This window comes from Antechinus flavipes, chromosome 4, assembly GCF_016432865.1.
Source record: "Antechinus flavipes isolate AdamAnt ecotype Samford, QLD, Australia chromosome 4, AdamAnt_v2, whole genome shotgun sequence".
In the NCBI taxonomy this organism is placed as follows: domain Eukaryota; kingdom Metazoa; phylum Chordata; class Mammalia; order Dasyuromorphia; family Dasyuridae; genus Antechinus; species Antechinus flavipes.
In genome coordinates this window covers 310,547,150-310,564,466 of record NC_067401.1, presented here as the reverse complement: position 1 = coordinate 310,564,466, position 17,317 = coordinate 310,547,150, and the positions used below count along the sequence as shown (strand labels likewise).

General features: G+C 32.8%; 1 protein-coding gene across 1 annotated transcript in view; it reads left to right on the top strand.

Annotated features, from left to right (window-relative positions):
* THEMIS (thymocyte selection associated) overlaps positions 1-17,317 on the top strand; it is a 239,256-nt gene that overhangs the window by 74,588 nt on the left and 147,351 nt on the right. The window contains exon 3 of the mRNA XM_051997716.1: positions 9,753-10,211. Within this exon, the coding sequence (XP_051853676.1) occupies positions 9,753-10,211 (459 nt within the window). The remainder of the gene's footprint in view (positions 1-9,752; positions 10,212-17,317) is intronic.

Here is a 17,317-nt window from a genome sequence, read left to right as displayed (position 1 = left end):
AAAAAATGTTTTGGTGAAGTTTTCAGAGAATTATTGAATCATGGCTTTGCAGAATATGTAGGGAAAGAAGGAAGGAAAGAAGGAAGGAAGAAAGAAAAACTAAACACAAAGACTTGGGCTTAGAATCTATTTCTTTACTTACATGCAGATTCAATTTAAACTATTTCAAACAAGTATGATTCTAACCTATTTTTGAAGATAGATTTACAACTGTACAGCTTCCCTGAGTCTGTTCTTTCAATTTTTAACAATTTTCTCCATTGGGAGACAATCCTATATAATTGTGGTAGATTTTCCATGGTACTACTTTACTTCATTTTCTCTTTCTTTTTGAAGGTGGGTTTCAGTTTATCACATTTCTTTCTATGAGAATCTCTCATATTCTTGAATACCATACTTAAATTTCCCCTAAGTGATTTCAGTTCAATTCAATTCAACATATGAATATATCATTTAGTGCCTGCTGTGTAGAAAGGACACAAAGTTTAGATAAGATATGTAGTCCCTATCCTCTTATAGTCTAATAGAAGAATAAGAGAGAGAATGCAGAGAGAGAGCTGGGCCTGGAATCAGGATGATTCATCTTCATGAGTTCAAATTTGACCACAGACCCTTATAGCTGTATCACTTTGCTTAAGTCACCTGATTCTCCTTCTCTCAATCTCCTTATTTGTAAAATGAAGTGGAGAAGGAAATGGTAAACCACTCTAATATGTTTGCCAAGAAACCTCCAAATAATGTCACAAAAAGTTAGACACAACTAAAGAACAACAGAAGTAAGAACTACACTCTGATTATCACAATACACAATTAAATACATGAGAAGTGCATTGGAGAAGTAGAAAACAAAAGCAAGAGAGAAAAAGATCATTTCTGGAAATTGGAAGAGCCCTAATAATGGTTAGTAGTCATGTAGCACTTTGAAAAGTCTCATTTGAAATGAAAGCTTATCATTTACTTACTTTAACTATCTCAGTACCACAAGTATTCCTTTTGATACTTTGATCAGGGAAACATATCTTTTCTTCACCATTCCCCAATCTCATTCCATATCTTTTGCAGTGATATTCATTAGCCAGAATAATCTAATATGTACCAAGTTAACTTCTTTACCTCATTCAAGCTTATAGGTTCTTAATTTTTTTTGAGCCATTGATCCCCTGGAGTTATTTGATAAAAACTTTTGTAGCTCTTCCCAGAATGTTTTCAAATACACACACACACACACACACACACACACACACACACACACACAAATATATAATATTACCAATGATTAGTTAAAATATTTTTTCCTTTTACAAATTCACAGACTTCCTAATCTCAAATTTACCACTTTCTCAGAAAAAGTTAACCCTTTGCTAGTCTATATACACGAAAATTGGAGTATATGAGTCTATCTTGCTCCACTCAAATAAGATAGTACTTGTCAACATTGGAATATAAAATGAGTATAAATTGCCTAAGCTAAGTGTAACCTGGTGTTCAAGTCTTGATCATCTGCTTAAGACTCTTCTAATTAGAGGAGAGAATAAGGACTCCACACTGTGTCTAATTAAAAAATAAGTTGGCAAAATAGAGAAGTTGTCTTCTTACTTTGAGAAAACACACGCGGTTCCATCGCCTTTTTGGGAAGAAATCCAGAGAGAGAGAAGAGATTTTGTGAAGTGGCAGCATGGAGAGTGCTCTATCAACATTTTATTGATTTTCAGTTTGACTTTTTAGATTCTTAGGGAAATTTCTCCTTGGATGACTCTGTCTTTTGGTTGAGATGAGATATCTTGCTCTCAGTATGAGAGTTCATTCATTGTGTGTTGTCTAGTATATTCTAATGGATATAAATTCTCTGATTTATGTTTGCTGTCTACTCAGATGAATGGGTTTATTTGCTATTCACTATTTGTAATGGATTTTTGTGTAACTAGCTTTATATAGCTTGTTTAACTAGAAGGAACCAAGCCTTCTGATGTAAGATACATCTATTTCATCTTTAAGGAATAAAGAGCAGGAAAGTAACTTTAATCTAAAATCATCTGCCCTATAATAGCACTACTTAGGTGAACAGGTTTAATTCTAGTCCATTGCTGTCTCTCTGTCTGAGGAGAGTAGTCAGTCTCATTCTAATCTCAAAGTGGCCCCTTCTTCTACTCCCCTCCTGGCAGGAATCAAAGTTTCTCTTTAAGCATGGTGGGCAAGATTCCAGAGATATCATGCCTACATGAGCAACACATACATCCTGCATAAATAATTCAATTGCTAGTACTAAACTTAATATTATTCGGGCTACTTCATTATGAGTTTCTAAGCTTAAGGAAGTTTTCTATGTGGAGATAGGAGATATTTCAGAGACCATCTATTTTAACAGACTCATTTGACAGATGAGGAAACTGAGGCCTTGCAAGTTTAAATGCATTTGTCCAGGGTCTTGTGGTCAGTCTCAGGAGTGGGATAATTTTTTTGGTATTCTAGCATCAAATCTCTTTCACTATGTCACAAGGTTGATATGAAGAATTTAGAAAGGGTTCAAAAGAGCAGTTTGCTGAAATGGAAAATAAGATGCAGGTCACCAAGTGAGTGCCGAGTTAAATGAGTTAAATGAGAAAAGGAAGAAGAGGGAGGAGACAAAATAGATCAGAGTTTGAAAATGAAGGAACAAAATAGTAAATTCTAGTTCTGAATAAGGTCATGGAATAACAGAACTATTAAAGAAATCAAAAAGTTAGAATAGTAATTTACCTTCGGAGTAATTTTCAACAGACTTAACTATTTTTTTAAATATATATAATGAATGAGATTCTTTGGTAACTAGTATAATTTGGAAGATAGTTTTTTTTTCCCTTAAAAATACTACAACTTAAAAAACTAGAAATTAACATCTATTATTTTTCTGATATTAAAATATTACTCTATAGGATACATTATCTAATAATTGTAATAATTTTCACACCCATTTGTTGCAATATATATGGAAGTAAAATTGATGTCAAATTTACCACTATGAGACCTAACTGGACATTCTTTTTTTTTTTTTTTTCCTGAGGCAATTGTGGTTAAATGACTTGCCCAGGATCACACAGCTAGGAAGAGTTAAGTGTCTGAGGTCAGATTTGAACTCAGGTCCCCTTGACTTTAGGGCTGATGCTCTAAGCACCGTGCCACCTAGCTGCCCCAACTGAACATCCTTTAAAGTCTATCTGTAATCATGGTGGAAATGGACTTAAATGTTACTGGCACTAACATGTGGGGGAAGGTTATATGGCCTAAGTTATATGGCACTTTGTGACTTTTTATTAACAAAGAATTTTTTCTTGACTTGTATAACTCATGAAGTGATCGTTTAATCAGTCATTTCTTCTATATTCTCCCACCTAATTTTTCTCAACTGTTCACACAATCATATATTAAGGGAAAATAAAGGGAACCATAGAAACATTTTTCTTGTAGTATGAATTTCTAGGGAGAAAACTCCAAAAGGTGCAATTATTTTGAGATAATGATGCTGCTAAAGGAATAAGGCATCTTAGCTAAATCTTTTTCTTTATTATATTACTTTGTAATATCCTGAGTTTTCTAATTATTTTAGCATAACCAACCCACCTGCCTAAAAACATGAATTTATTCACAGAGGGACTTCTACATATCATCAATCAAATTATGCAAGATTTTTTTTTAATCCTTCCTATTATGATATTTTATCTAGTTCTTTGGCAACTATTATAAGAACTGTTGAATTGTATTTAAGAGATTAACAAATCTAGGCTTTTAAAAATAAATTTTCCCTATGCATAAACGAGATTAAAGAACAAGGTGTGTTATATGATTGTAAAGAAATTATTATTCTATAGGATATGATAAGCAGGAGGATTTCAGAAAAACCCAAACTGATGTAGAGGGAAATAGGCAGAATCAGAAAAACATTGTGAGGACCAACATCTATATTGTATGATGAACAACTGTGAATGACCAGGCTATTCTGAGCAATACAATGATTCAAGACAATCTCAAAGAACCCATGATGAAAAATGTTATTTGCCTCCAGAGAGAGAACTGATGAAGTATGAATACAAACTAAATACAAACTTTTTCTCCCTCACTCTCTTTCTCCCTCTCCCTCCCTCCCACAGTTTTTCCTTCCCTCCCTCCCTCCTTTTTTTCTTTCCTCCCTCCTTTCTTTCCTTCCTTCCTTCCTTTCTTCCTTCCTTCCTTCCTTTTCCTCTTTGTCATCCTCTTTCTATTTTCTTTTTCTTTCACTCTTTTTTTTTCATTTCTTTTTTCCTTCTCCTCTTACTCTTTCAATTTTCTTCCAGAAAATTGACTAATATGGAAATGTTTTACATGACTACACATGTATAACCTATATCAGATTGCTTTCCCTTTCAAGAAGGTGGAAAGAAGAGAAGGAAAGAAGATGGAACTAAAAATTTTTTAAAAATTCCATTTTCCATCAATAGCTCTACTTGGTTTTCATTCCATGGAATATCAGATCTCTTTCATGATCACCTGAAATCTCATTAACACAGAGATTGACTTAATTTTTGATATGCACCACTTCCCTTGGACTTTCTTAGTTGCTTCTCCCTTAATCCAGGCCTTCATCTGAGGCCGGGAAGGTGGAGCAATAAACTCATCCCATTGTCTTCCATAATGCTCTGAGAACATTAGCAGTTCTCTTTGGTATTCTAGTCTATGATATATATTTGGTATATTCTATGATACACCATGCCCCTGATAGGTGTATGCCCTCTCCCTTTTTTAGCTTCCTTTTCTGGGTTGTCATTCCTTAATTAGATTATAAAATCCTTGAGGCAAGAACCAATTTTTTTCTTTCTTATTTGTATCTTCAATATGTAACAGAGTACCTGATGCATGGTAGATATATAAATGTTTATTGAATTGAATATGTGAAGTTGATTGTTTTGTGTCCAAGTGTAGGATTTTATAGTTTTCCTTTTTGAATTTCATATTATTAGATTTAGTCCAATGCTCTGGCCTGTCAAAATCTTTTGCAATCTTATTCAGTCATCCAATGTGTTGGTTATCTTTCTAATCTTTGTGTCTTCTACAAATTTTATTACTTTTTAAATTCAAGTTGTTGATAAAAATGTTAAATAGCACAGTGCCAAGACCAGATTTTTGAGTATTTTTACTAGATATTTTCTGCTATATTGACATTATTTTATAGCTTTTCTTTGAGTCTAATTTCTTAAATCTGAATTAACCTACTAATTTTGTTTAATCTGGACCTCACTACCTTCTCCACAAATATTCCTGTTAGTCTACATATCAGAATATTCTCATCCTAACTTCTAGTTTCAGAAATGAGTATTGGTTCTAGCTCAAGGCTACATTTTCACACAGGGCTGGAAGTAATTCTCTAATAACATTAATTTGAATCCAACTCTTACAAACATAAAAAAGAATGGACATGGGTAATTCTTCTCTGTCAGCTCAAAGCCAGTGAAATTATCCTTCCTCCCAGGCTCTCTGATGACATGTCTATAAGTTCCTTCCAAGATTATCAATTAAGAATTGTTCAAATAACTTTTAGAAAGAGGTATTTACTAAGGTGGCATAGTAAGAGTAATTTCTACAAAACATTCCAGGAAAAGTATGATACATTCTCCCCCAAGTATATAAAGAGTTCAAGGTAATGTAGAATAGCTTAGATAGTATATGTAAAATAAAATAGTAACATAGCTTCTTTTGCTAGAATTCTTTTTTTCCTATTGGTGGGGTGCTCAAAAAGGTGTACTTTAGACATATTATAATATCTTTTCCTGGCTCCATGAGGAGCCAGGAATTTAGTTCTGATCTTTCCTTGGCTCCCAATGAAGACACTTCAGTCAGCTGATCCAAAGATGCTTTTAGGAATATGGGAAGTCTAGTATCTTCAAAAATAAAAAAATCCTTCTTTGATCAAAGGGTCAAGGATAAGAAAATTTAGGGTAGCACATGTGCTAAAAATGTTTGTAGTAGCCCTTTTTGCAGTGACATGGAATTGTAAACAGTGGATGCCCATCATTTGGGGAATGGCTGAATAAGTTATGGTATATTAATGTTATTATATTACTGTCTTATAAGAAATAATCAGCAGGATGATTTCAGAAAGACTTGGGGAGACTTACTGATGTGGAGTAGAACCAAGAGAACATTGTATATAGCAATCACAAGATTATTTGATGATCAATTGTGATAGACATGGCTTTTTTCATCAATGAGATGATTCAGGCCAATTACAATAGATACATGATGGAGAGAGCCATTTGCATTCAGAGAGAGGACTATGGGGACTGAATATAAATCACAATAAAGTATTTCACCTTTTTTGCTATTTGATTGCTTTTTTTCCCCCGTTCTCATTTTTTTCACTTTTTGATCTGATTTTTTTTGTGCAGCATGATAAATGTGAAAATATGTATAGAAGAATTGCACATATTTAATATATTGATTTACTTGCTATCTAGAGGAGGAGGTAAGGAGAAGTGAGGGAGGAAAAAATTGCAACACAAGATTTTTCAAGGGTGAAGGTTGAAAATTATCTGCATGTATTTTGAAAATAAAAAGCTATTATTTAAAATAAAAAAACTTATGGTAAGATTGAAGTGAAGGCTTCCTTATTCCCTAACAACTCCCTTCCCACTGCTCAAGACAGTTTTTCTTTATGAATTTATAGGAATCTCCTGATTACAGCTAACTCAATGCTTTTATACAACTCAGCAGGGATACTAAAATCACTCATCCAATTAAAACAGACTTCTTGTCCATAATTTCACTTCATCTACTGGCTTTCAAAGATTTTTTTAATACTTTATATGAAACCCATAATTGAGACTGATTAAGCATCTTTTCACTTACTTTAAGTTGATTTACTTAAAAATCATGTTTACAAAAGTATGATCTACTTTATCAAAATATTCGGCATAATGTTGATAAGTTATATCCACAGGATGTTCATATTCTGCTTGCTCAGTAATTTTTAAGAAGGAAGAAGAGAAAGAAAAAGGAGGAGGAGTAAGGGAAAAAATCAGGAAGGGAGGGAGGGAGGAAGAAAAAGAGAGAGAAAAAAAGAAAGAAAGAACTTTGGAATTAACTTGACATGATTTGATCTTGATGAATCCATGATCGCCTTTTTATAATTATAGCTTCCCTACAGGGAGCTTTGCCAACCATGTCTTTAATGATCCATTTTAGAATTTTTCTAAGATTCAAAATCAAATTCATTGGTTTATAGTTTCCAGGCTCTGTTTTTTCTTCCCTTTTCCTTTCCCTTTCAAAATAAGATACTTGCCTTCTTTACTCTTGTGATGTGTCTATTTTCCATTTTTTCAAGTATAATAATAATAATAGCTAACATTTATATAACTTTATGTGCCAAGTACTGTACAAGGTGTTTTAAAATTGCTATTTCATTTGATCCTCACAATAACTTTAGGAGGTAGATGTCATTAATCCCATTTTGCTGATAAAGAGATTGAGGCTAAGAGAGGTTAAGTGACTTATGCAGGGTTACACAACAGGGCTTCCTGACTCAAGATCCAATTCTTCATCAGCTGGCCCACCAAGCTGCTTCATATATTACTAAAAACAGCTCAGCTATCTTCTATGCCAGTTTTTTTAGGTCTTAAAAATATATTTCATCTCAACTAGGTGAATTTAATTCATCAAAGACAATTAATTGTTCTCTTAATATCTCCTTATTTATATCTCATGTATATCAGAATTTTTTTTATCAATGCTTTTTTTTTTTGTTACATGAAAACAACAAAAGAAAACAAAAGAACTCCCAAAACAAAAACAGGTGGATTTTTTTTTTTTTTGTTTTTTACAGCTAAATAAACTGAGATTATATGACTGTTCTGGAATACTAGGGCAATTAGGTGGCACAGTGGATAAAGTGTTGGGCTTGGAGTCAGAAACCCTTATCTTCATGAATTCCAATTTGACCTCAGATAAGCTATGTGACTGTGGACAAGTCTCTTAATCCTATTTACCTCAGTTTCCTCATCTGCATAATGAGCTGGAGAAAGAAATGGCAAACCACTCCATTATCTTTGCTAAGAACACCCCAAATGATATCATGAAGAGTCATACACAACTGAAAAACAACAACAAATGAAATAATTTTGCACCTTAATAAATGACAAATATGAGAAATTCAGAGAAACATGGCAAGATTTATATGAACCCATATGGTATGAAGTAAGCAAAACCAGGTGAATAATATACAAAATATAATTATCAATATAAGTGAAAACAATGCTAAAGTGATGTCATAGTCTGTATAAATAATGGTCAATATGTACATGTCAATATTAATGATTAAATAGAAGAGAAGAAATGTTATCTATCTGATTTTGTCAAATATTTGGGAGCATAGAGAGCTGGAATAAAGTCTAAACTAGCAGATAGTCTCTTTGACAGTTGATTGTTTATCTTTTGGTGATGATATAAGACTCACAGGATTAAAGGGAAAAGGGAGATATTTAGAAATGACTGTGATATAATAATAAAAGGTATAAATAAAATGCATCATTTAAAAAAGTTTAAAAACACTTTCCTGCTGTCATACACACATACATATCAGCTCATTTACCTTTCTAGTAGAGAATACAAAGAGAATGCTAGATGGATTGTTATTTTTGTTCCTTTAATGCAAATTCTAAAAAATAACAAAATTTATACAGTGATGGTTTCTTCCTCCTATTGTTTAAAATCCCATTTATCCACTGAAACAAAACCCTTCACATGGATTAAAAAATATATCTCTTCAGTGGGAATGAAAAGAACCACAAGTTTAAAAAAAAAACAAAAGAACTTTAACAAATCTATACTATATAATTCATCTGCTACCTTCAAAACTTGTCTTTGAAGTTGCAACTTAATCTAGTCTTTAAAGACATAACCAAGAGAGCTCACGAGCTACTTCTGTAATTATGTTAGCACATTGAACTACTCATATCATTACGAAGTTCAAACTTGTATCTAACTGAAATCCTCTCAGTGTAATTTTAGACCACTTCCCCCCATGTTTTGCATAAAATAAAAATCATGACTTGTTGTCTGGAGGATGGTGATTATTGTATACATGATAGAGATCAACTCACATATAAATATTTTTAATCCAGTTTGACATTTAAATTATCTACAAAACATATGTGATGCTAGGTAGAGTTTTTTGGTAAATTGCATCAGAGAACATTGATTAAAAATGTTAGTATTAATGATAATTATCCTCATGCTAGCAGTATGGTTGAACACTTTAACATTTTTATTTCCCTAAAAGTTTATAAGATGTAAACATTAGTCACATTTTTCAGACAACTGCAAAACTAATAGAAACATAAATAAAATAATGGTGGAATATTTAAATATGGAGTACTTTTGGGGATTCATCATAATAAATTCTATTTGCACAGTAAAGAGTAGAGGCTATTTAGAAAAGGAAAGTGAAGAAATGATTCCAAGTACTGATATTATCCAACAAGGGAAGATATATAGCTAAAGGGTATAAAAAGAATTATTCAGTGATAGCTAATAATAACACCAAACATCTATAAGCACTCTAAGGTTTGCAAAATAGTGTAAAAATTGATCTCATTTTATCTTCATGACTACCTTGGGAGGCATTATAGATAGGGAATCCATTTAAAATGTATATTCTAGACTTATCTATGAGTTTACGCTGTTTGTTATTACTTTGCATGCATTTCCTTAGTGTGAAGTTTTTTTAATTCAAACTTCTCTATTCATAGGTCTTTTCAAGATTATGACTGATAGGATACCGTATCATACAATGAGTGACATTACAAGAGCAGTTTATATTGGCCCAAATCGGCTAAATCACCCTTGCTTCTACTATCAGAAGAATATTAACTTGGGGAATCTCACCATCAGCCCCGGTGAACCCATCATGCTCAACTCCATGGAAGAGATTAATGGAGAAATGATGGTGAACTGTGGTGTGGTAAGGAACAATCAGACTCATTTCTTTACCATACCTTTGTCACAAGAAGGAGAGTTTTATGAGTGTGAAGATGAACATATGTATACACTAAAAGAAATTGCGGAGTGGAAGATTCCAAAGAGCAGGAAACGGATTGTGAAATTTAGAGATATTTCCAATAAATGGAACTCCATTTATCCATTTCCTGAGGATTTTGATGGTTTGCTTAGTCTCACACCCATCTATGAAATACAGGCAGTGATGAAATGTAAGTATTTGCTGAAATTAGTATCCTGTGAACTTAGACATAATGTATACCAGTGCTACTAAGCGGTCTCTTGGATGAACTATCATTTAGAGGTAAATTAAAAAACAACAACAACAACAACAACAACAAAAAACAAATGTAGAGCAGCATGTTCAGCATGGGAAAGGATTAACACACACACACACACACACATGAAATGGTTCTGTGCATTCACTGATTATAGTCTGATGAAGGGAATCAAAATTATATGCAATATAGAATAAAGTTAGATAAATAGAAAAGAGAAGTACAGAATACTATTTGAGGTGGGAAGTAGGAAAAAGAATTTTTAAATTGGGACGTGAGAAAAGAAGCACTCCTAGAGGAGGTATCATTTGAAGTTGATTCTAGAACAGGTCAGAATTCAAAAGGTTGAGATGGGACTGGAAAAGACATTCAACTAGATAACATTTTTAGGGTGCTCTGCATGTCACTCCATGATGCCCCCATACAGCTTTACTTAAGTTGTCCCCATGTCTAGAATGTACTCCCTCATTTCTGTATCTTAGAATATCTGGCTTCCATCAAAGCTAAGCCTCAGTATCTTATTTGTATAACATATCTTACCTTCTAAAGATACTATTTGTAGGTATCTTATCTATAAAAAGTAAGACTTTTTCATATTCTCCACAACCCAACTATTACCATGTCCCCTTCATCAAAATTATCTCTGGTATTTGTTGATATCCAGTTTTGTCTGACTCTTCATGATCCCATTTGGTGTTTTCTTGACAGAATTTCTGTAATGTTTTGCCATTTCCTTCTCCAGTTCATTTCTCAGATGAGGACCTGAGGCGAATTGGATTAAGTAACTTGCCCAGGACAAATAGCTAGTAAATGTCTGAACTCAGGAAGATGAATCTTCCTGACATCAGGCCTAGTACGCTGTCCACTTTGCCACTGTGCCCAAACTAGAATTTACTTTGTATATATTTTGCATTTACATATGGGTATACACATTATTTATTTATTTATTTTTATGTTATGATGGTACTTTTGGAAATGGCTTGAATTGAAAATCCATTTATTTTCATGTCTGTTTTTCTTTTTTTCTCTCTCTCTCTCTTTTTTTATTATAGCTTTTTATTTACAAGATATATGTATGGGTAATTTTTCAGCATTTGTCAATGCAATTGTCATTGCAAGATCTTTTGTTCCAACTTTTCCCCTCCTTCCCCCAACCTGTTCCCCCAGATGGCAGGTTTACCAATACATGTTAAATATGTTAAAGTATAAGTTAAATACAATATATGTATACAGTGTATATTATTTTTATAATAGAATATAATCTCCTTGAGAACATGGGCTGTTTCATTTTGGTTTTGTATCACCAAACAACTCACATAGGCAACCAGTCAATTCAATCAGTAAACATATATTTGCAACTAAGTAGCAGAGGGAATAGATCTTTGGATCTGAGATCAAGAAGATCTGAGATTAAGTCTGTCCTTAGTCACTTACTAAATGTGAGACCTTAGCAAGCTGTTTTTACCTCAGTCTGCCTCAATTTTTATATCTTAAAATAGGAATAATAATAGCACATACTTCATAGAATTGTTACTGGGATACCCAGTTCTTGGGAAGAGCAGAAATGTGTGGGAATCACATTTGAACAAGTAACCAAATGAAAATTTTTAGTGTGATCATTTACACCTCAGAAATTGGAGAAAATATGAATAATGATGATTAAAACTAAAAGTGTGTCTTGATTACATCTTTTTTTTTTCCTGGAGAGCCAGTGCAAATTTTTGAGAGATCACCCTGTATTTGTAAAATATTTTGCAGATCTTAATGGGCTATATAAATACTTGTTGTAGTTGTTAAGCATCCACTATATGTCATTTGCTGAGCTACATTCTAAGGACATTAATATGAAAAAAAAAAAATGAAACAACCCTTACACTCAGGTACTTACATGCTCAAGAAGCATAATTCCTAGAACACAGAAGGTACTTAATATAGACTTCTTGACTGATTCATTTCTATTTTTGCACATCCTGTGTTCCAACCAAACTATATAGTGCATTGTTTCCTGAACAAAATTCTCCACTGTCCTAAGTAAAGTTTTGGCTTATCTCCCTACCTAGAAAGCCTACTTTTTCATAATTCAGCTCCATCTTATTGGTGAAGTTCTATCCATTCTTTAGGGCCTCGCTCAAATAATATATTTTTCCTGCAGTCTTTCTTGATGTCTTGCAATTAAATGGATTCTTTTTCTTTTAGCTTCCATAGAATTCAGAATAACTCTTAGGAATGAGTGATGTTCGTATACACTTTGAATTTGTGAAATACTTTACTTACTATATCTCATTTGATTTTTATAATCATGTAAGGTAGATACTATGCCTAAAATTACTCCCATTTTACAAATTAGGAAGCTTAGACCCAAAGGTATTAAAAGATTTATCCAATTTGAAACCCAGGATTTTCCTGCTTCCATTTCCAGTTCTTTATCTACTAAATACGGTACTTATTTATTTCTTGCACCTATTTGTGCATTTTTCAGAACTATTTTTGGGTTTATTACTCAATTGGTGTATTGTTGTTTAATCATTTCAATCATATCTGATTCTTTGTGATCCCATTGGAGGTTTTCTTGACAAAGATGCAATTTTCTTCTCCAGATCATTTTAGAGATGAGGAATGAGGGAAACAAGGGTAAGTGACGTTCCCAGAGTCATATAGCTAGTTAAGTGTTTGAGACCAGATTTGAACTTAGGAAGATGAGTCTTCCCTTCAGGCCTGACATTTTATCTGCTGTGCCACCTATCTTACCCAATTAATATATAGGTTCCTTTAAAAACCAGGCCTATGGCTTAATTATCTTTTTTATTTTCTACAGCACTTAGAATATTGTTATGTATATAGTAGGTACAAAATTTCTTTGATACCCTTCAATGCCCCTTTCCTATATCCTCAAGACTTCTGATATTCTTATACTGATATTGATCCTTCTTGTCTTTAAGGAAAATATTCTGATGAAAAAGTTAACATAAGATATTATTATACAATTTTAAGAAGAAAGTTTAAAGAGAATTGAATGGAGGATATGTTGTTTTTCTGAATGGAATGGCTCTCTAATAGTTGAATGGCAGGGTCAGTTAGGATAGATTTTTTGAGGGGAAAGAAATCTGTTGGTACTTTTTAAAATTATCATCTCTACTTTGCTCTTGCATAAGCTTGTTGATTATTTCTTGAATATTATTGAAAAAAAATTAAAAATATAAAACAATTGATGAGAACATTTTCTGGAGGTTTTAAACTGTGAGAGTGTCAAAAAATGTTACATACCTACAATTATTCAGCTACAATGGATGATAAGAAATCTATTTGAAAGGAGTTATATTTTAGGAAAGTATGAATTTTCCTCAGATAAAAACAGGATTTCATATAAGAGGTTATTATTTAACACGAGAGGATTCTGAAATTATAGGAAAATTTTGCCTAGAGTGGCCAAAGAATGTGGTAATTTGGTTAACAGAGGGTTAACAGTGATATAATAGTTGAATTAGAAGATTTCTTAAAGGTCGAATAACCTAGCTCTTCTCTGATACAAAATGACCTCTTTTGTCTTATTGAAAATGTTAATAAAATAAATAAAACACTTTCCTGCCTTAGTAAATACAGAATTAGAAGCATAATCCAATCTTCCTTTGATTCAAGGTCTTACACTGTAATAATTCAGTACATCAGTTTTCATTATATAATAATGTAAGTATTATGATGATATATAAATCTGATTTCATGCTTACTCTAGGACCCAGCTTCTTAAACTGTAGTTTGTGACCCCATATGGAATCTTTTAGTGCATGAAACTAGGGGAGTATCTTTTTTTCCTTCCCTCTTCTTTTTTTCCTCTCCCTCTTCTCTCTTCCAAAATCGTAATCTTATTGTATTTTCATTCTCTTTCATTGAATCTTAGGATTGTGACTCAGGAGGGTCAAGAAACTTTAAAGTCCAATTAGGTTAAAGTCTTCCTTTTACAGGTGAGAAAAGTGAGGTTCAGAGAATTTAAGTGACTTGTCAATGATCACACAATCAGTAAATATTAGAGATAAGATTTGAATATAGGTCTTGTTAATTCCAAGTTCAGCATCATACCACACTACCTCCCCCATTAATTTATTTCTTTATTACATTTACTCCCTCAAACCAAGGTTTATGACTGAATTTGGACTTATGGGGAAAATGTGAAGGTGTTCTTTCTCTGAACAACTAACTGGCAGGTTGCAGGCTTCAGCACTCTGTTCAATAGCATTCAATAAATATTTATTTAACAAGGACTGTGTTCTGGAAAAGATACAAAAATGAAGATCATATAGCCTCTTTCCTCAAGGTACTAAAAATCCAGGGGAGACAAGGTATATATAGGAACAATTATTGTACAGATTCAAACATGATAAGTATAAAAGCCTGGGAATTCAGATTGAGATGTGTCAGTAAAGGCTAGAGAAATCAAGGCAGAGTTCATGGAGGAGGTGGCTTATGACATAGGCATTGAAGAATAGGTAAGGGTTCAACTAAATGAAAGAGGTGGTAAAGGCATCCAGACATTATAAATGTTGTGAAAATGCAGAATATGTACAATGAATAATTAGCCTTACAATTGTTTTTGCCTTCTGAATTCGAAGAAAGTCAGGGGTATGGAGTTAATTATTAAGTGCATGGAATCCATGAACTAGCTATGAATATTATATATGAACTAAAATACAAGTTAGTGAAGAACAGTACGATCTCAGATCTATTGACTATAATTAGTATTTTTTGCTAAATAAGTAAGTGGTATTAGGTACTATTTCATTTTATTTCCTTATTTTTTGATCCAGAGCTATGATTTCATTCACATGAAGAGCTACCAGAGTGGAAACTATTCACTAATATAAATCAACAACTTCCTGAAATTTATAGTTTTAGAGAGTTGCCTGGGGTAATAAGAGGTTTTTCTGACTCCAGGTCAGGCCTCTCTCAACTATATCATCATGTTTCCTATTTTAGTTAATTTTGGTGGCATAAAAGTGAACAATTGTCAAAATAGTTCATGAAAAAACTTCTTTCCACTGGATCCATATATCATAAAAGATTAAAAAGCAAAAAAAAAAAAAAATCTCAACTTCATTAGGTTTATGCAATGTTTTTGAAAGTATCCTTTTGAGGATGCTTCTACAGCTATTCATTGACCCTTTGAGGTTTGCATACTTTAAGAGAAAAGTCTTTATCCTTGTAATAAGTTTACTTTATGGTTTGTAACCTAAGACCTCTGAGCCTTACCATCTATTGTAATCATAAGCCTTTAGGACTTCTGGGCTTCCCATCTATGCTATAGCTGAATTTTGTTCTATGTTTCTTTTCCCTAATCAATCAGCTTCATAAGAGTGGGGATTGTTTCAATTTTCCTGTTTGTATCCCCAGTACTTGACATAGTGCTTGGTACATAATAAGCATCTAATAAATATCTTTTCATTCATTTATAGCTTTCTACCTTGCCATACTTTATTATTTTATTTTATTTTATAATAACTTTTTATTGACAGAATCCATGCCAGGGTAATTTTTTTACATTATCCCTTGCACTCGCTTCTGTTCTGATTTTTCCCCTCCCTCCCTCCACCCCCTCCCCTAGATTACCTTGCCATACTTTAAATGCCGTTTCCAGAATTATGTTGCAGAATGATATATTTGCAAAAAGAACAGTTTTAAGAAATCTCTCTTACTTTTCTCTCCCCCCTCCCCAATTTTCTGACACCAAAACAATCCTTTTCTTTGTTGCTTTCTTCTAATGAGTGCCAATATATTAGATATTGTGATTTACAGACTTATACTGATGGCTTTTAGAAAGAATGGGTAATTCAGTCTGCATCTTTTAAATCTCTTTAGGCTGCAAGCTCATTTTTATAAGCATACCAAATAGTAAACAAAAGAGATTTTGCTTTTATTCTCTGAAATATCTATCATATCCCCACACCCCCCTTCAACTTTCTTTGCCATTATTCTAGTGTAAACCTTTATTATTGCTCACTCCTAACATAACTTTCTAGGAGGCCTTCCCATCTTTTCTCTCTTTTTCTCCCCCTTCAATGTATTTTTCATGCTTCAATGAGATTAATCTTCCATATTCATATTTCTGGTCATAACCTAGAATATAAGATCTTGAGGACAGTAACTATTTCATTTTTGTCTTTGTATCCCCTAGCACTATGCTTGATTCATAATAGCTGCTTAACAAATGCTTATGGGTTGATAGAATTATTGATTGATGCCATCAAATTTTAACAACCACTCTTTGCCTACTAAATAAAGTCCAAATTTTTTTGCTTATCAATCCCATCCATAGATGGATTGCCATCTTCTTTCTAGTCTCATCTTGAGTCATTCTTTCATATCTACTTTATGTTGTAATCAAACTGGATTCTTTTCTTTACTCTTTGCCTTTATTTCATATCCCAAATTGCTGGCACATAGAGTGGGAGCTTATTAAATGCTTGTTGACTGACTGTCTAGTTACCTGACTTGTAATAAGTATCATGTCTTATTTAATTTTATGTCTTCCCTGTGGCCTAATATAATATTATTTATATAATTAATACACTTGCTTGAATTTGTTGACAGTACGGTCAAATTTTTGGCCAAACCGACACATTGTTTTACATTACCAATCCCTGACATTGTCAAAGAATGCCCAATTAACCGTGTGAGGTAATAAGTTTAAAATCTTGTCAGTTTTCAGTTTTCACAAGTCTAATGAAATAAGAAGGGGAAAGAAATATTTATTTAAAAGCTACCATATGCCTGACATTGTGTTAATTGCTTAAAAATTATTATATCACTTCATCTCATTTGAAAGAGTTAAGATTTTTTGGTACAGTGGAAAAAGTACTGGATTCAAAGACAGATAAGCTAGGTTCAATTACCTACTATGGTATTTACTATCTGTGTTATAGAGAATAAATTACTTAAACTCTCTGGTCCTCAGAGATAAAATAAAGAGCTCAGATTAGATGATTTTTGAGGTCCCGTCTTTATATCTAAGACCTAGTGTAAAAAATTCATGTTTACCTTTTTAGGTGTTG